The 21,833-nt window shown below is 29.5% G+C and overlaps 1 protein-coding gene across 1 annotated transcript; it reads left to right on the top strand.

Moving 5' to 3' along the window:
• Positions 1-5,693: 5,693 nt before the first annotated feature.
• Positions 5,694-16,693, top strand: NEUTE1DRAFT_42835 (uncharacterized protein; the record flags this gene model as incomplete). Its single annotated transcript, XM_009852027.1, has 2 exons — positions 5,694-5,757; positions 16,491-16,693. Coding segments are annotated over 2 exons (267 nt in total), but the record flags the coding sequence as incomplete, so codon positions are not given.
• Between the last annotated feature and the right edge of the window lie 5,140 nt (positions 16,694-21,833).

The following is a 21,833-nucleotide window of genomic DNA, read 5'->3' as shown; positions in this document are numbered from 1 at the left end:
CAGATTAGAATATTATAAATATATTAATTAATCCGAAGGGTATAATAAAATATTTATAATATCCGTAGAGTATACAAAATATTATTTTCTATTCGTTTTTTTCTTTAATTCGGATGTAAGTATAAATAATAAGTAAATTAAAACGTATAAAATATTATACTCTTCCTAATTAATTTCGGATGCGTAAAATTAGGGGTAGGGGATAATTATTTTTTACGGTCTCTTAATTTAGTTGTTTGTAATTAATATAAAGGTGTAGTTTTTTATCCTTTTTTGGTACGAAAAGGATAGGGTACTCTACTAGCGATATAGATTCCCGAATATATCCTCGTTTTAAATTTTTATTTAAATACTTCTTTAATTCTATATTCTACTTTTTATTAGTATAGTATACTTTAAAGAATTTAAGTTTAGCTCTTTCCCTAAATTTAATTTTATAGTCCTATAGTCCTTATAGTAATAGTCCTTTAAAGTACTTACTAATAAAAGCCGGGTATCCCTAATATTTAATTAAAATTACTACCTTCGGCTTTTTTATTTATTAGTTTTAGTAATAATTAAATTTATATTGAATATTAATTACCGATATTTCTATTAATATTACTAATCCTTCTTCTATAACCTTATTACTTTTATTAATAGTATAAATTATAATTTCTTATATTATTTATAGTAAGGCCGTAGGAATTATATTGTTATAGCCGATTTCCTTCTATATTCCTAGTTTCTTATTAATAGTTGGGTACGTTTTTAAATATAAGTAGTTACTTTCCTTCCAATTAATATTTAAGTTATATATAATATACTATAAGTATTTTAGGATTATATCCTTAAATAGTCCTATATCGACGATATCGAAGCTGATTTTGATTGTTTTTCCTTTTATTATAATAGGTAGTAGTAATATTTCCCTCTTTATAATTTATATTTCGAAGGGTCCTTTTATTATAAAGGGGGCTTTTTTTTTCTTTTAGGGAATTTTTAATTAAGTAATAAACTTTAGCGAAATAAGGTTTAATTAAGTTCCGGAGTCTATTAGCGTAAAAGCTTAATAATTTTTTTAATAGGTTATAATTTTAAATCGTTAATCCGCTTTCCCTTCTTCGGTAATTACGATTTTTATAAATATTATAGGGTTTAAGATTTTGCTTTTCCGGCGGTTATATCGTCGGATAATCCTCTTCGTCTAAGGATTTAATTTTCGTTAGGCCTCCTTAAAGGCCCTAAGCCGTTTCCTAATTCCTAATAGTAGTTATTAAGAATATCCTCTTCTTTAGGTATAAATTCGTTTAATAAACCCTATTCCTATAATTATACTAAATATATAGCTTCTTTTTCCTTAGTAGCTTCGGCTTTACAAACTTATTGTATATAGTATTTAATTTCTATTTTATAAATTTAAGCTTTTTGCCTTATATAAATAGGATAGTCCAACGTTGGGTATTATTACTAATAGAAGTTAATAGTTCCCTATTTTATATAAGTATAAATATTATATAAATATATTAGAGGTTTCCGTAGCGCTAGCTATTCGCTAGGTCTCGTAAGGGGGTATAATTTAAATACGAATTATTCGTCTATAATAAGGGTAGTTTAAGAATCCCTTCTATTAAAGGTACAGGTAATTAGCTTAGGCTATTCTTATATATCCGTCCTCGGTCGGTTAGAAATGGTTGTCCTATTTCTTTTTATAGTACTTATAATAATTATTTATAATATATTGGAATTACGGTATTTAGTAGTAGGTGTAGTAAAGGGGGTATATTTAAGTAATATTCATTTTAATAGGTCTATAAACTCTTACTAAATTTAGGGTATTGCCCTATAATACTTTAAGCCTACCTTCGATAATAATTGCCCGCTTCTTCTAAAAATCGTCCTATTTTTCTTTTTTTTAATTCTTTTAGCGGTAATATTCTAAGGGGTCCGTCTAATGTCCGGTAGCAGAATTATTAGGGGGTTTATATAAGTAAGGATTAATAAAGTTTTGTATATTACCGATAGGGATTTCGGACGTAGAAAGTAATATTAGTAGTAGGGAGGTACTTATAATGTATGCAACGGTAAGGAGTATATAATCGATAGTAGCGATATAACTAAATTCCTCCTAGGTTGGCGGCCGAGGAGCTAATTCTTAAGTTAATTATTCCTAGGGTATTACTTCCTACTAACAGTCCTCATTATCCGGCCTATTAATTTAATACTAGTATTCCTCGGGATTATAATTTATAATTTTATTTATAGCGTCCTCTAAATTATTTTATCCGTATTTAGCATTGGCGATCTCGATTACTCTAATTCCTTCTACTATTATTATTTCCGCTTTTTTTTACTTTAATTATTTAATTATATAATAATTGCACTTTATATACCCCTTTTTACTATAATTAAAATATTTAATTTGTAATATATTATAGCGTCCTTTATTAGGTTAAACGGTACTAATATTTATAGGGTCTCCCTTATCTTCTTAAGAGTTGCTTCGTCCCTAATTATATTTTAATTTAGTATAGGCCTAGCGCGGGGCTTACTAATATTATAGCGGTAGGTTCCATTACTCTTAGCTATATTATTAAAGACGGTTATTAATACGGATAGTATATACTATAAAGTCGTCGAAGTTAGCGGGTTTATCTTCCTTATACAATTTATTCTTAATAAAGTTCTTTAATCCCTAATAAAATATTTATATAAGGCTTTCGTTATTGAATTTACTTTTAATAGTATACTATTTAAAAAAAGTAGTATAAATTGAGGCGGATATAATTTAGCGAAGGTAGAGAAGTTTTTCCTAAACCCTTAAATCTTCGTTATACTCGCTAAAAATTCCGGTTAAAGTATTTATAAAATTTTATAGGTTTATTATAAGAAGCTTAATACTATTTTTAACTTAGTTTCTACGGCTATATTAATCCTAGAGAATAGGTTTATACTAAGTGAATATTTAATCTTTAAGATAAGTCCTGGTAAAAATAATTTTATTAGTTTTTATAGGGAAGCTCTCTAAATAGTAATTAAAGTAAGTATAAATTTATAAGAGGAATCCTTATAAGTAGTTTTACTATCCTCCAAATTTATTAGGAGTTTTGATTTTAATATTCTTCTTCGGGAGTATAGGTTTTGTAACTAGAAGGTCCGCCGGAGTACCGTCCTTGGGGCTTCTACCGTTAGGCCCGGTTTACGCTTTAAATTATTCTTCAAATTATAAAATCCAGTCCTATAATTCTTAGAAGAGGCGTACAGTCGGGTCGATATTTGCAGTATTGCCCTCTATACCGGTCGGTTCGGTATAAGAAGATATAGCGAAGTAAAGGGGGTATTTTTAATTATTATTCGAAATAAGTTAAAGGGAGTAATTAATATATAACGAACGGTAATTTAATTTACTTACATAGGATAATTAAAAATAAAGATTATTAATATTATTCAATAAAGTTAGAAAGTTTATAATAAGTATATATTATAATACTAATTTCGGTGATGATGATCAATTAACTATTATCGAACTACCTAATAATCTAAATTCTCTAATCGTTCTTTTATATTCTATACTTCGTCCTAAGGCCTTAATCCTGGGCGTATACTTACAATAGTATTCTACTTATCGTAAGCGCTACTTACTATGAGCGTTATTCGTTGTAAGTAATGCTCATTGTAAATATTATTTATTGTAAGTACTACTTACCGTAAGCACTTGTCCTAGTGAGCGCCCTTTTGGTACTCCCTTATTTTCTGCCCTGGTCTGAGGTTATACTATCTTATTGTAAGCGGGGCTATTACGTCCCAACAGCCTGGTTGGCCCGCGTAGTTGCTTAAATTCGTAACACTAAGTCTAATAATAATAATACGGAGTCCAATAGTAATTCTAATAAATTATACTAATAGAAGCTGCTTAAATTCCCTTAGTAGGACAATAAACCTATTACCTTTCTCTTCTATTATTATAAATTAATTAAAACGTATAATATAGACTTTAAAGCCGGTCTACAAACCGATTTTAATACTACTTAAATCGAAATCCTTAATACCCTACCGATCGATAAATAGTAGCGGCTAGAGGGTTACTAAATTGCTTATACCCTCTCTGATAATAAAAATCCGACCGAATTACTCAAATAGATTCACTAAATCTTCGGTACCTATTATATTTAAAACTATACCCTCGATAACCTTACTAAAATAAAGTAGAAGGATAGCGAACTATTCTCTGAATTCTTTATTAACTTCGATAATAAACTCCTAAAAATTAGCAATTATAATTAAAATAACTATACTAAACTAGAATTCCTTCATTATACTATTAATAAGAAGTTTAGTAATTATTTCTTTAGTATTAAATTCTCTAATAATTATTTTATTTACGTAGAATAGTTCTAGAATATTATTTATAAATATAAAAAGACCGTAGAACTCTAAACCTTCTACTAAAATTACCTCCGGAACGGTAACCGGAATAATTAATAGTTTAGAATATACCTTTTTATTACTCCCGGCGTAGGCCGTTCTAATTCTTAGTATTAAATTTATAATTCCCCCTCTACCCTATCCCCTAAGATTTGATATAATACTAATAGTAAAATCTTTATAAATATAATTAATATTCGTAATATTTGCGGCCGAGGTTCTTCTTCCTAATAAAAGGGATAAGTTAAATAGGTATTATAAAAAGAGAGGGATAAATATTGTACCAAAGGGCGGTATATCTATTATAGTACTACTAATTATATTATTATTAAATATTTTTACTTTCCTATTATAAACTCTTAAAGTAAAGGAGTATATATTTAGGCTATTTAGGTAGCCTTACTATTCGACGAAGAGTTTTAAATAATTAAAATCTCTAGTTCTAAATCGGATTAGGGAAAAGAATAGTTCTAATACGAAATTAGGTACTAGAGCCTACCCCTAAAGTACTAAGTAAAGTAGAAGAGTTCAAAATCTAAATAAAAATACAATTAACCCTAATATTAATTATTATTAATTCTACTAGTCTATTCTATACCCTTATTAATAAAGGTTATTAGTACTATACTATTATTAATAAAAATATTATTCGGAATTTCCAAATCCCTATTATTCCGATTCCGGCCCGATAAATCCGGGGTACTATAATAATTATAGAGGGCGCTTCTATTTAAAGTATTACCTATTTCTTTATGGAATTCTAAGGTTATATTTTATTAATTTATATATATATAATATTGGAGTTCGAATACCTTATTATCCTCGGGAAGCTATAATTAACAACCAACTAAGTATATTCGATCCCTTATAAGAAAAGACTCTAGTATAATATTACATAATCCTAAATAAATTATATTAATAAATCTAAGGCTAAGACCCTATTCCTTAAAGAATTTAAGAGAATTATATATATTTTTGCTACTACCTTTATTAATTACGTACGTTAGATTACGAAGTTCAAAGGCCAGACTGTTATAAAAGCCTTTATATTTATTATACGGTTCGAAGATATTAAGAAAGCTCTAACCCCTAAAAGAGTCCAGACTAATGAAGAATTCTAATAAATTATCTCTAAGGATTTTTAGGACCTTATTCCCTTATTTAAAAAGTAAGAAGTAGACTACTTTAATAATTATAAATTAAAAATCGATTTAAAAATTAAATTAAAAAGGGGATTAGATAATAAAAGTTTACTTTTCCTTTTCGGCCTACTATATAATATATTTTAAGAAGAATTCCTAGTATTTAAGAAGATACTTTGGAATTTAATAGATAAGGGATTTATTCGGGCTAGTAATTCCGCTACTAAAGCTCCCGTCCTATTTATATAGAAGTTAGATAAAGGTTTCTATTTCTATTATAATTACCGAATATTTAATATTATTATTTGAGCGGACCGGTACCCCTTTCTATTTATTTAGGAAATATTCCAAATATTTAAGGGTATAAAATAATTCTTAAAAGTATATATAGTATAAGCGTTCTATAAAATATAAATAGCGGAAGGAGAGGAGTATAAGATAGTGTTCCGGACTTACTACGGTTTTTTTAAATAGTTTATAGTCCCCTTCGGATTGTATAGAATTCTAATTGCCTTTTAGCAGTATATTAATTAAGTATTATAGAAATTCCTCAACGACTTTTTCTCAACGTATATAAATAACGTTCTAATTTTTATAGATAGGTTTTAGGAAGATTATATATAGAAAGTCTATATAGTATTCAAATACTTTTAGAACGCTAGATTCTACTTAGATTCTAATAAGTACAAATTTGCTATTAAAAAGGTTAAATATTTTGGTTTTATTATCTACGCTAGTATTAGTATTTAAACTAATCCTAAGAAAATTAAGGCTATTTTAGAGTAGGTAGTACCGATATCTTAGAAGGGAGTCTAGAGCTTCCTAGGGTTTATAAATTATTATTGGATATTTATATTAGAATTTACTATAGTAGTAGTACTATTTATAGTATTTACTGGTAAAAGAGTTTCGTTTAAATAATTTATAGTTTATAAAGAGGCCTTCTAATTTTTGAAAATATTATTTATTCGAATACTTATATTAATTAAATAGAACTCCGAGCGCCCAACCTTCCTTAAAACCGACTATAACGGTTTTATATTAGGGGGTTATCTAATTTAGGAGGTAGGTAGATAGAGACGTATTATAGCGTTCTATTTAAGGAAATTAAAATTAGCCGAATATAATTATTCTATTTATAATAAAAAAATGTTGGCGATTATCGATTATTTGTAGGAGTAGTAGGCCGAACTATATAGCTATAATAACTTTACAATTCTAACGGACTATTATAATTTAAAATACTTTATAATATAGTAGTATTTATTTAAGTAATAGGTTCGCTAGGTTAAATTTCTTTCCTAGTTTACCTTTAAACTCTAATACTAATTAAATAAAGAAGTAGGAGTACTAGATATATTATTTCGGTAAAATTAAAATTAGTCTATAGAAGATAATAGAGAAGTTTGGGACTTTTAGTTTATTCCCGAATTTATTTTATATAATTACATTCGTATTTAAATAATAAATCTTCGGGACTTTCGAATAGTTTAGGGGAAGAGTATAAAGGTCTTCGAAGATCCGGATTTATAATAGTTCTAAAATTCTATTATAAGGAAGGACGCTATATACTAATAAGTTATTAAGGTAGTAAAAGATAATATAAGAGATTTACCCCCTTCTTTTAAATTTAAAGTTTAAATTACCGACTATTTTATTAACGACCTTAGGCGTTTAAAATACTAAGGGAGGTTATAGATCCCCGGGTACCTAGTAATTATTAAAGTAGAAGCTATAAAACTATTTGATTTTAATTAGGAGTTTAATATATTTTATATTTATTTATTTAAATTATATACAATTCCTAAGTATTCGGGTACTCCGGTAGTAAGAATACTATTATAGTTTTAGTCTAATATTTTTATTAACCGTTATTAAGGATTTATATAAAGTAATTCTTATATATTTACTATATATATAGTTTTGTTAAGTATTAGAAAATTTAGAGAAAAGGGTTGCTCTAATTAATACTAGTATTGGACTAATTTTTCCGGGAGGTATAAATAGACTTTATTACAGACTTTCCGTTAATTAGAGGGAATATATATCTATTTATTATTAAGGACCGCTTTAGTAAGAATATTATATTAGAGTTTATACTGTCGATAAATACTAAAGTTTATACTAAAAGATTTATAAGCTGCTTTATATAGTACTACGGTTAATTATAGTCTATAATTAGTAACTGGGGCTCTAATTAGATTAGGCGGTTCTAAAGTAGACTTTACAAATTATTTAGGATTAAGTAGTTTCTTAGTACTATTTACTACCCTTAGACCGATAGGGGCCTAGAACGGATAAATTAGGAAGTATAAGCCTTTTTAAGGGCGTATATTAATTAAGTATAAAATGATTAGTACAAATAGTATTCTTTAATATAATTAATTATTAATAGTTATATTAATACTTTAATTAATATATTTCCCTTTTTTATTATTTATAGATTCGACCCGGAGTCGGTAGTCCCAGTAGTCCCCGAGGCCGTTAGAGACTCCTATATTTCTACTAATATTTAAGCCTAATAATTTATTAAAAAGTTATTATAAATTATAGATTTATATTAAATTATAATAATTATAGTAGTTTAGGAGTAAGAGAAGTATATTAACCGCTTCTGCTAGTTTATAGAGAGGTTTTAAATAGGTAATAAAGTATAATTTAACTTTAAAAATTATATTTTATTAAGACTTAAGAAAAAGCTAGATTAGTTATATACTAAGTATACTGTCTTAAAAGTATTCTTACTGCTAATTATAGAACTTTCGGGCCTCTTAAATAATATTTATAATATTTTTTATATTGACCTCCTCTAGCGGGCTATTAGAAACCCCCTATTGGGTTAAGTTCTAGCTGATAAATAATTATTATTAGTAATAGTAGAAGGGGAGAAGGAATATTATATAAAAAAGATTTTATATATTAGAGGTAACCCGATTAATTAAATAGTTTTCGTAAAGTGGAAGGGTAATTATAAACCCTTATAGTATTAATTTAAAGACTTTAAAAATATTGAAGCGTTCGAACTCTTTGAAAGATAATACGGGGATATTCGAATTAACGATAGATTTATAAATTAATTTACGAAAGGGAATATATTAATAGAATAAAAAAGGTAAGTAAAATTAATACCCGGAGGTAAAAAACGCGGCCGCCTACTTAAAACTAAAGCGCTTCTTCTATTAGCTCATCCTATTTAGAATTTCTAATATTTAATACCGCCCTAGTACCCAATCCGATTATAATATTTAAGGACGATAATACTATAGTAGTACTATCGCGGAAAATCTATACCTTTCTCTTCTTTTTTAGAGGAAAAGTAATTTCCTCTATTAAATTTAAAAACCGAATTATCTTCTTTAACTTTATCTTCTCCTCTAATATATCCCCTTCCTACTATATTATTTCTATTACTTTTATTACCTCCTCCTCCTCCTCTTTTAGTACCTTAGTACCCTCTAACCCGTCCTCTATTACCCCCTCTTCTACTAGTACTAATAAATCCTCCTTACTTAATAGTAATTTAAAACAAGCCTATAAATCCTTCTTATTTAATAATACTCTATTCCCCTCTATTACCTCCCGCTATTCCTCCAACTTCCTAATATAAATCTCTAGCTTTATAACTACCTCTCTAAAAAGAGTCTCCGCCGCTATAATTACTACTTTATTCTAAAAGGTTTAAACTATTTTAATTATCCGGGTATCGAATCCAGCTACGAAAGTATTTAAGTAAATAATAATAATAGTAGTAATATATTTAATAACCCGGGTAGACTCTATAGTAGTATTTACTAAGGTAATTAAATTCCGGCTAATCCGAAACAATTCGGCAAATAATAATAATTATAAAGCTACTAAATTACCTTAATTCGTACGAAGGGTTTAAAGTTCCTTTTTTAGAACCGCTAATCTTTTAGGTACTACGACCGAAGTTAGGGCTAAAAATATAGGAATATCCGGAATTATAGTTAGAAATATTATAGTAGTAGAAAGGGGGGCTAGCGGCGCTTTATTAACGGGGTAATTAAGTACGAAGTAGGTAGTATCCTTAAATTTAAATTAGTAGTTAAATAGAATACAAGTATTTAAAGGATATTTACGGAGCTATATAGTCTTTAATTATTAATTATTCGAAATTACGAGCTGAAATTACTATTAAACGAAAAGATTAATAAAACGGAGCTTTATTACCTAGGTAGCCCTCTGCTAATTAAGTAGAGTACTACTTTTAAATAGTAGAAAGCTACTATTAATAAATACCCGAATTCTTTAAACGTACATAAAATATATAGTAGTCTTTACCCTTATTAAGTATATAAGCGCTATAATCCCCTAGTATTATATATCGGGAGTATTAAATAGATATAATACTTTTAATAGGTATTTTAATAAATTTATAGTTTCTACTGCCGCCGTTACCGCCTAGGGTCCTAAGCGCTAGAGAGTTCGGCGCGGTAGAAGTAGGAATAAGAATAAGTATAGAAATAGGGACTAAAGTAGCTATTAGAATAATAATAGTAATAAGTATAAGTACGGGCGTAAATATAAAAGTAATTATAGGTGCAACTACGGGCGCTATAGCCGGGCAATAATGAATTAAAATAGTAGGCCGGAGCTTGAAAGGATTTTATTTAAAATTAGTACTAAGAATAGAGGTTAATAATAGTTATTTAATGGTATTCTAAGGCAGAATTAAAGGTATATATATAATATAATTACAATTATTTATTGAAGGAGTAAGAGAAAGAGTAAGAGTTATAGAGGGGTAAAATAGGGGTAATATAAATAATAATTATAGTACGCGACTATAGCTAGAAGGAAAAGGGGGAGGCTAATATTATAGGACTGGCGCCTAATAAGGTATTTAGTTCTAACTGGCTAGATTCGAGTACTAAGACGGTAGTCCGTATTAAAACTACCCTAATCGATTCGGACTACGGCACTACAGCGCCCCGGGCTTCTAGAGTATTCTCTTACTACCTTAGGCTATAAGGCACTAAGCGCACGGCTATTTAAGCTCTAGCACTCAACCCACCTAAAGGGTAGCGTTTTCTTCTTTCTTTCTTTATAGAACCTTAATATATATATAGTAGCCAGCACCCGCGTATTACTCTACTATCCCCTTACATCCTCGTAGCGTTCGTTCTAGCAATCTTTCGCTACCGTATATACCCGGCTTAACTAGTTTATTTAATAAATTCTACTCTATAACAGCCTATTCAAACTCTTACTTCAATTCTTTACCTATTACCCACTCCCCTCACCGCGGTTACCTCCCTAATACTTAAGAGTAGGAGGATTCTCTACTAGGACGTAAGTATTCTTATTAAAATATATATTATATAAATAAGAATAAGAAAATAGATAACGAGGAGTTTAACAAACGTTCAGCGTATTATAATTATAGTTATTAAAGGATTATGACTAAATTATCGAACTAGGTACTCTATTTAGAGGGTCGTACGCTTTATATATTTAACAGTTAATTTGGATATAAATTACTAGATAAAAGTTCTAATAAATAATAGGATCTTTTATATATATAGTTAAATTTAATAATATTACGTAAATAGCGAGTACTCTTCTCCTTTTATTAAGGGGGAAATATTATAGGGCATTCTTAATAAATACCTAAATACTCTATTTTATTATAATAACTACTCACTAGAGTATATAATTTATTATATAAGAATACTCGTCCTATGAACCTCTATTAAAATTAACGGATTATTAATTAATATTATACTAACTTAATATCTATCTTACTCATACTCAATAAAATCATATATAAAATCCCAAATTAAGGCTCGCAACAACTCTTATCTTCAACTTCCTTTAATAAAACTATTGTCAATCGTTATATACTATTACTCTATCCAATAACCAATTGCTCACTCTATTATTCTCTATTATCATCACTTATAAAGCACATCTTCGCGTAATAGGAGCATTCTCGTCCTATTAATAAAAAGGAGAGGAGAGTTTTAATATTAAATAACTATAGCAGTTACTATATTATTATTTTTTACGAGCAGTGTAGAAGGAATTATATTACCCTCTTCCTCTTACCCCCTTACTCAATACACTTCCTTTTATAATAGGAACAGCACGGTTAATACAAGTGCTGGTCGTATAATTTAATTAATGTTCTATAAAGGAGGAAAAGTCTATTTAAAATACGGATCTACCAGCGCTAAGAGGTTTTTATTAGGGCTGTACGCTCTACGCTACTATAATTAATAATAATTCTAATTTTAGAGACTAGAATTTATAACCCGGGCGCTAGCTCTATAATATTACCCCCCTCCTCCCCCCCCTTCTTTACCCCTCTCTTACCTACCCTTATAATTAGTCCCTAACGTATTTGCAATTTCTATTTCAATTGTAAATTTATTTCCTATACTATTAATTAACGTACTCGTACTTTTTATTTAGTATAGTAATTATAATACTAAATAGCAGTTAGCAGTAAATAATAATAGGTAGTAGGTAATAGTCAACGCTCGTACTCTCTAAATTTGTATATATAATCCCCTCCCCCTCGCCTCTTAAATTTCTCCCTCTTCTCTTCTTTTTTCCAGTAGCGGTTTAATCCCCTAAAGTAAATAATATTATTCCCTTCTTTACTTAATACTAGCTTATTTCCTCCAATTCCTCTAATATTTTTAAATACCCTACTATATACTATTCCCCCCCGCTAATTCGGCTTCGCCCCCGGGCTCCAACCCCTAAACCTTTTATACTATTAAAAGTAACTTACTAACCCCCGCCTCCGCCCGCCCTAGTATTTTACCCCCCGGCCCTCCCCTTTAAAATTCTTCTCTACTAGTACCGGCCCCCCTAACTCCCCCTCTATAAACCTTAGCGTACCCCTCTCCTCCGGCTACTACCCTTAACCCCCGCTACTTAGTAGTTATTACTACTACAACTCCCTTAAGTTTATACCTAATAAAAAAATACTAAGTCGAAGTAAATTTTTTTTTTTTTTTTTTTTTATATTCTGCTCTCTTAAAGTCTCCCCTTATTATAGGGCTAGCCTATAATGTAGTTACACTACACGCCTTCATTCCAGAGCTATTAACGGCTCTAGTTATATATAGTTCTATGTATGTGTACGCGTACAGACTAGCCTAGTTTAAACTCTCGCCTATATAGCTAATCCTCTATATATACTTTCCCTTCTCCTCCCTCGTACAATAACGCATATCCTACCTTACCCTTAACGGTGCCCTTTCGCTCCGTAATAGTTTATTATATTAAATTATTACGCTATATACGCTTATTATTCAATAAAGAGGAAGATTAATTATAATTATATTAATTAGTCAAATAAGACTCGTATCCGTATGATTAAAACCTCCGTTGCGATCCTAAACTTCGAATTAAGTAACTACTAAATTGAGTATTGTAATTAAATAGTTCGCTCTTTCTCTTTTTCTCTCTTTCCCTTATATCTATTAGCGTATTAATTTAGCAATTAATATCTACCCCCCTAATAATTAATAATTTTTTAATAATTATAGCGATCGGTGCCCTTGCAGCGGCCAACTTAATTAATTGTAATTACTATTTAAATATTTTATAAGCGTTCGAGACTTTTAATAATTAAGTAGTTATTACTAATAATATCCTAGTTAACGATACTTTTGGCTTTACCGTCCTCCCTATTTTCCGTACTATATTTATAATTCTTAATTAATTAATTTATAAAAATATTATTGGAGCTAGAATAGAGGTATGCGAGGTAGAGGAGTTATTCGAAATTTCTAAGTCCTAATTAACTTCGGCCTAGTAAGAAATTAAATAATTTAATAATAATATTACTATAGTCTAAGTAAAAGCCCTCCTCTAAGTATAAGAGGCTACTAAGAGTTATAAGGCTATAATTAAGATTATCTATAATATTTATTCTACCGAGGTCGGTTTACTTCGAATAAATATTATTACCTTAAAATTAGAATTTTCTACCTTAAAAACTAATTCTAAAGCTACTTACTAAAAGTAGAAGGAAAAATATTAGAAAATAATTAATAATTTATATTAACGCTTTATTACTATTCGAACCTCTAATATTACCCTTCCAAACAACGACCCTAATAATGAAGAGCCTAATATTATAGCTACTACGAACGATAGTAGTAGCTATAAATTGGTATTACGTATTACCGTATTACTTACGTTTAATAATAAAAGTACTATTATTAAGCGCTCTACTAAATTTCGCGCCTGGCATCTCTATATTCAATTTATTTAGTCGGACGACCCTTAACTTTTTAATACTAAGCGTAAGAAGTTTTCGCTTATTACTTGTTCTATCGAAGGCGCCCCTTTCAAAATTATTGAATTCGAATTTATTAAAATCCTAGTCGAACTCCCTACTAAATAGTTTATAGTAGAAGCCCTCCTAGCGGAATTAATTATAAAGTACAATAACATTAATATTATTATTTACTCTTACTACGAATTAAAAGAATTAAAGATAATTAAAGGTATAAAGTAGTAGGAATTCGAAGATAATTTTACTCGCCTAATTAATTATTATAATTTCGATAATAGTATAAAAATCTACTACTTACGCTAGAAAATCTCAAATTGCATTTATATTATTATTATTTACTAGAATCCCTAGCCTGCTAATAATAAGTATAACAAATAGTTAATTCTCGCCCGTAATTTCGTAAAGAATTTAGAGGATAAAGATTAGCGCAATAAGAGCTTTAATCTTTACTATAAGACTAATTCTAATACTACTACCGCCAATACCCCTAGCGCTTCTATAGTTACCAGAGAAGCTACTATTAATTAAGGTAGCTCTACTATAAATTTTAATACAATATCTACCTCCAATATTTAAATCTCGCGTATAATTAATAATAAGGTTTTTAAATACAATATAAAGAATAATATATATACCTACTATAATAGAAAGGGCTACTATTCGGCGGAGTACTACTTCTATATTAATTTTAAGAAGGAAGTTAAGCCCTGTAAAGATAGAAATAGAAACCGTAATAAGAATAAGAATAATAGCAGTAATAATAGTAATAATAACGCTACTGGTAATAGTAGTTAATAATAGTAATAGCCAACCTATAATTAATATAATTATAGTTAGTAGCGCCCTAATTATAGTAATAGTTACTAAATTAATACTATAGGTATTAATTACCCTACAGGCTTCCCGGCGGCCGCCCTAGCTCCCAGTACCCCCAGCCCCAGCGGTTACTATTACTTAATTCCTACTTACTAGCCCGGTTTCGTCGATCCCTTTATAAATAATAAGGCCGGTTCGGTTTAAGGATAGGGAAATATATAACTTCTAATTTAAATCGTACTTAGAAGTACCCGTCCGTAGGATAGGAAAGAGGACCGTAGGGGATTATCCCTATACAATTAAATATTATTAAAATACATAGATTTTTAGTAGATAGCTATTACAAATACTCTAATTTATTAAATTTCTCTATCCACCTATCTTATAAATTATATAAATTATACTATTCTACCCTTATCGATAGTAGTTATACCGCTCTTAATTTTATTAATTAGCGCTTTATTTTTTAGTACTAATTACCCTTCTTCAAACTATTAATCCTTAAACTATTATACTTTATTAATAGTTAAATAAAAGGTAATATTACTTACTTCTTTAAATTAATAATATAAGTAGGCGTTTATTACGAAGTTATTGACCTACTTATTTATAACCTCGCTAAAAATAATTCTATTATCCTCGGCTACCCTTAGTTAGTTTACTACGCCCTAAATATTAATTAGCCTAACAATTCCCTTCGTTTTAACCCCGCCTATAAGCTACGCAGCTACCTCCCTTATAGAGCTAGTAGCCGTTATACTCCTCTAATAATATACTATCTTTCCGCTCCCCGTCCCAATACACCTAGTATACGCCCAGTATATAGGAAACCTTTTTATAAGGAAATACTTAATAAAAAGAAATTAGAACTACTATAGATAGAAACTACTCGCCGCCTATTTATTTCTATAATTATAAGACGAACTACCTATTAAAGGTTTAACCGGTTTAAAAACTGAATAACGAATTAATTAGGTACTACCCCGCTCGGTAAAACCCCGGCTAATCCCGGCCAAACCCTTATATTAGCAACCCTCCTAACGGAGCCCCGAACCCTCCGCCCGGTCCCCTACCGAATCGTTAAAAGTTTATAAATTACCGGGTTCCCGTCCGCCTCTATAGTATTCCTAACGGTCCTATCAACCCTAACGATATTAAAGAGCTTTCCGTAGCGAATTTCAATTAACTAATAGAAATATTAAAATTCTAAATTATCCGGACTATTAAAGTAGAAATAGAGGAGGATATTAGGAAAATAAGGGAGGATTAAGCGTAGGAAGAAGGAAGCGTCCTAAATCCTAGGAGCGTAAATAATAACTTAATTAAGGAAATAATTAAAAAAGTCTTAATAGGCTATAATTAAAAGTATAAGAGGCTATTCGGTAGAAATTTTCATCAATAAATCGATACCTTAGTAGGAAAGGGAAATACAATTACTTTATACATAGTATAAATTGTTAACTCTATCTAAATTAATAGTACTAATAATAATTTTCTATATTATAAAGAAACTATTAATAAATACTTTACCGCTAATAGTATTAATATTAATAAAATTATATTTAAGGACGTTACTAAATTCTATAAAAAAGCGGATAAACCTTTAAAGACTAACGCCGAAATCTAAACTAAACTCCCTAGATAGTACTAGCATTATACTAATACTTTTAAGTAAGAGGGCGCGGAAGTCCTTCCCCCTAACTATTCTTACAATTTTAAATTCGAATTCCGCTTAAAAGCTTCGCTACCCGCTATTTAGGGCCGCGCCTTCAACCCGGACGAATTTAATATAATTAAGAAATAAATTAATAATGATTTTAAGAAAAAGTTCATCCGGCCTTCCTAATTAGAAGCCTTAGCCCTAATATTATTCGTAAAGAAACTAGGAAGCAGTGTACGTATTTATATTAATTATAGAGGAATTAATAACATTACCTTTAAATCTCACTACTTACTCCCGTTTATTAAGAAGACTTTAAACGCAATTTACTACATAAAAGTTTTTATAAAATTCAATATAATTATAGCATTTAATAGAATCCGAATAAAATAGGGCTATAAATAATTAATTGCGTTTATAATACATTTCGGCCTCTTTAAATCCCTTATCGTCCCCTTCGGTCTATAGGGAGCCCCCGGCGCTTTCTAGAATTATATTAATAATATCCTATAAAATATCCTTAATATTTATATAATTATATATTTTAATAACATTCTAATTTATTTGGATAATATAAAAAACTATAAGTAGTATATTAATAACGTCTTCGATCGGCTAGCCAAGGTAGGACTTAGTATTAATATAAATAAATACGAATTCTATACAATACGTACAAAGTACTTAAGATTAATTATTACCCTAGGTAGTATTAAAATAGATTTAGAGAAGGTTAAAGCGATTATAAAATAGTAAGCCTTAGAATTAAAGAAGTCCTTATAATCTTTTCTAGGTTTTATAAATTTCTACCGGCGATTTATTAAAGATTTTTTAATTATAGTAACCCTACTTTATAAATTTACGAAAAAGGATACAGTTTAGATTTAGAATAATACTTATTAGAAAATATTCGAATCCCTTAAGAAGGCTTTTACTAAAGGCCCCGTCCTAAAGATCTACAATTAGACTAGGAAGACTATTATTAAAACGGATACTTCCAATTAGGCAATTAGCAACACTCTTTTATAGTCCGGTAATAATAGTATTCTTTACCCTATAGTTTACTTCTTAACCAAATACACTTTATAGGAATATAATTATAATATTTATAACAAAGAGTTGCTCGCTATTATTAAAACTCTAGAGAAGTAGAGGCTAGAGTTTAAAGGAATTTAATAGCCATTCGATATTTTAACCGATTATAAAAATCTATAGACCTTTACAATTAATAAGCAATTTACTTAGAAGTATATATATTAATCTTAATTCTTATCCCGGTTTAACTTTTTAATAAAATATACCCCAGGCTCTAAGAATTTACACCCTAATACCCTAAGCCGCAAAGCTAGCGACCGTCCTAATAGTGAGGAAAACGGTTGTTTCATCGCCCGCAAAAGACTTCTATTCAATCCCTTATAGTTTAAAGACAATTATTTCGAGGACCCCGCTACTAATTTCTTTTTATACCTACTAGGCTTCAAAGACCTCGATACTAAATTTACTAATAATTTAATCCGTACGAGCTACAAAACTTCAGTCTTCCTTAAGAGTTAATATTTTATTTAATAAATATATTATAATGGTAATAGCTATTGACTATTAGGAAGGTATTTTATAGGGCCTTTTTGGAATACTATATTATTAATAGTATTATAAAGTGGAGGGATAGGGTTATTATTAACCCTTATAATAAGGGCTTCTAATTCTAATTAATTAGTTGTTAATATAATACCCCCGGCGCTAGCTACCTTAATTATAACGCTACGTTCGAACTCTTACAACGCAATTTTTATTAGGAAGGGATATATAATAATATAAGACTTTTTTATAGAAGCTACCTCCCTTATACTAAAATTAAATTACTTAAACGTAGCTCTACCGGCTATCTTAAACCTATAATTGTCTCCCTAGTACCCTAAATTACAATCTCAGTTAATTACATTACTCTATTACTAGAAAGTACCTATTTCAGTCAAACCTTTAAGTACATTGTAATTATTATTGACCGCTTTATAAAGATACAATATTATATCCCAATGCAAACCCTAGAGGCCGAAGAATTAACTAATCGGTTTATCGACTGTATTTACTCTATCTATAGTCTACTAAATAGTATTCTATCCAATAGAAGTACCCAATCTATATTATATTTCTAATCTACCCTTTATAAAAGATTATTTATTATTAGAAAGCTAATTTCTACCTTTTATACTTAAATTAACGCTTAAATTAAATATATTAATACAGAAATAGAGTAATTTTTAAGGATATATATTAATTAGATATAGACGGACTAAACTAAATAGTTACTATTCGCCGAATTCGCTAGCAATAACGTTATATCCTCTTTAATAGGAATATTACTATTCTTTGCTAATTATAATTATTACCTTCGTATAAATATAGAACCCCATACTCCACTACTATTGAATTTCTCGCTAACCTAATTCAAAGAATACTATAAAATTAATAAATTAGTAGACTATTTCTAGAGGATATAGGACTTTGTTATTTAGTAAACCCGCTGTACTTAGGAGCGCTATAAGGATAATACTAATAAGAAACGTATCGACTCCCCTAAATACCATATTAATAATATAATTTTATTAAATATAACAAATCTTACTAACAGCCGGCCGTATACGAAATTCTCCCCCCGCTAGGAAGGCCCCTTCCAAATCGTCTATACTAATTCGTATACAATCTATTTCTCCCTACCTACTAATATAAAGTATATACTAATCTTTTACATTTGAATAGTACAACCTTAATTGGGTAAAAGATTATTTTAGTAAAATACTATAATAAATATAAGGGCGAATAAGGGGCGTATAATAATACGAATAAATAACTAAAAGGAATATAAGGAGTAGACTTTCAAAAAATTTATTAATTACGCCCAATTAAGTAATAATATATATTAGTACTATTATATTAAATAAAAGATTAGGGATCCTACTTAAGAATTTATTATTAATATTATTAATTACAAATACTATTTTTAATAATTCTATTACAAAAACCTAAATAAACTAATACCACCGGGGGTCTAGAGACTCCTCTAACGCTTTACTTCTAGTTCCCCAACCGCCCCCAATTCTTTAGAATCCTTAGCTACTCCTATACCGGAACCTCCGCATTACTATTCCGCGCACCTCTAATGAGAAACAACCTCTATAACCAATACGAGGCCACTCCCAAACACAGTAATAACGGAGCTAATCGATACAATAGTAAATAAAAATATAGAAGATAAATTATATTTAACATTTAATAAATTTATATAATAGTTAATAAATATATAGTCCGGGAAGCTACTCCTAACGTAATTAGTAAATTATAATTATTTTTAATCGGGGATCTATTATTATATATATATATAAATTTTTTAATTCTATAAGCTTCTTTTGAGGGGGAATAGTATCATAAGGCTAGCCTATAATATAATTATACTATACGCCTTCATTATAGAGCTATTAACGGCTCTAGTTACGTGCAGTCCCACGTGTGTGCACGCGCACGGACTAGCCTAGTCTAGGCTCTCGCCTATATAGCTAGTCCTCCACGCACACTTTCCCTTCTCCTCCCTCGTATAATAACGTATATCCTACCTTACCCCCAACGGTGCCCTCTCGCCCTATAATACTCCTCCGACGTTATTTTATTACTAACCTTTTTACTATAGTCGAAGTACGAAGAATCTACTATACTTTACATTATTTATTTAAATATAAAACAGGCTTATTTTATAGTACTTAGTCGTATTATATATATCAACTATTATAATAATAGTAAGTAGTATAACCGGGTATTGCTTATAACCCTACGTACGACTACTATTTAGAAGGTAGCAATTAGCACTATAGTTAAAGTAGTAATAAAGGAGAATTTTAACTAATATATAAATATTTAAAAGAATGTTATTGAATTATATAAGAAGGGATTTATTAATTAGTATATTACTCCTACCCCTTTCTTTCTATCTTTCTACCTACTTTAGAACTTCGGTATTAATTTCTCTTTTTTTTTATTTTACTAACTACGAATATTTATATTATACTGAAGCGGCGTCCCCCTTCCCCCCCTCCCCTCCGTCGGCAGCGCTTCCTCCCTACGAATTAAAAGTAATTTAGGATTGGATAGCGGTTTTAGAAGTAAGGATAAATACGGTAGAAGTAGGAGATAATTATAAAAGAAAGATTTAGAAGAAGTAGAAAAACTTAGAATTAATATCGCTCCCTTCCTTCCTTTTTGCAACCGATACTATTATTTCTTATATTCAATAATAAAATATTTAGCCGGACCGTCGTTAGTAATAGTTAGGTTATATTTAGTTTTAAAGCAGTTTAATACTATAATATTGGCTATTATTTATAAAGGTTCCTATATTTATCTTGCCTATCCTACTTACTTTACTAACGCTTCTCTATACTTTTTTTTTATTTAGTAGTATAGGATTTCCTTTACGAAGTATTTTTTCTCGCTGTTGACTATAATAATTAGGGGTTGGAGGTTAGTAACAATTTACCCTAGTAGGGGATCGTTTTAAATATATTATAAGAGGTCTATATAGAATTTATTAAAGACCCTAATAGTAAGATCAGTAAATTCTATAACGTATAGGTTAAAAATTCTTAAGATTATATATTTAATATAAACCTAATCTAACTTCTTTTTAGAACGCTCGGTTCTAAACTTTTTAAAGTTTGGTTATATTTTATTCCTCTCTTTAAAAACTTTGGCTAATTGCCTCTTATAATTTGTAAAGTATTCTTAATCCTATACTAAGACGGTTATTATTATTTAGTAAAGATTTATAATTTACTATAGTTATATAACGAAGCCTTTAATTCTCTTTTATAACTCGGAAAATTTAATTTCTGTTAATTAAATTATAATAGTTATAGGGGACTACGGGTAGTAACTGTTATGGGGCTGGCGCCTAGGGGTGTTTGCCTGGCTGGCATTCGTATAAGTTAGGTATGCCTTTTAGTTGAGTGCACTGGCTAATTAGTTGTAGGCAGCCGTCTTGGCGCCGGATGTATTACGTTCTATTAGGTACATCCCTCGGGAGCCGCACGGACTATATTTCTAGCCTTAGTATTTCTAGCACCTTCAATACCTACTATATTTCGTATATTTAATTAGAAGCTCTATACTTTATTAGTATAAACTTCCCTCTTCCTCTTTATTAATTATTTTAAACTCTTTTTAAGGCCTACTTATATATATACTTCGTAGATCCCTTATATTATAATCGACCCTCTTTTTAATTACCTTCCAACTCCCTCAAGCGGTCTCCAACATACTCGCTACCGTTTCGGTTACTGAACCTTCAATTGCCCAAAGAATTCTCTAACCGCTAACCTTTTTTTTACCTTACTATATTGCTATAGCTTCGATTCCTTAGGCTTAGAATGCTAGTAAGCACTAATAATAATTTGCCGCCGCTATCCAAATACTTATAAACGAGCTAACTATACTAAAATCTTCTACTGAGAGCTCTAATACCGCCGAAGGCTCCGGCCAGCCGAAA

Source organism: Neurospora tetrasperma, assembly GCF_000213175.1.
Source record: "Neurospora tetrasperma FGSC 2508 unplaced genomic scaffold NEUTE1scaffold_3, whole genome shotgun sequence".
Taxonomy (NCBI): domain Eukaryota; kingdom Fungi; phylum Ascomycota; class Sordariomycetes; order Sordariales; family Sordariaceae; genus Neurospora; species Neurospora tetrasperma.
This window is presented reverse-complemented; position numbering and strand designations above follow the sequence as displayed.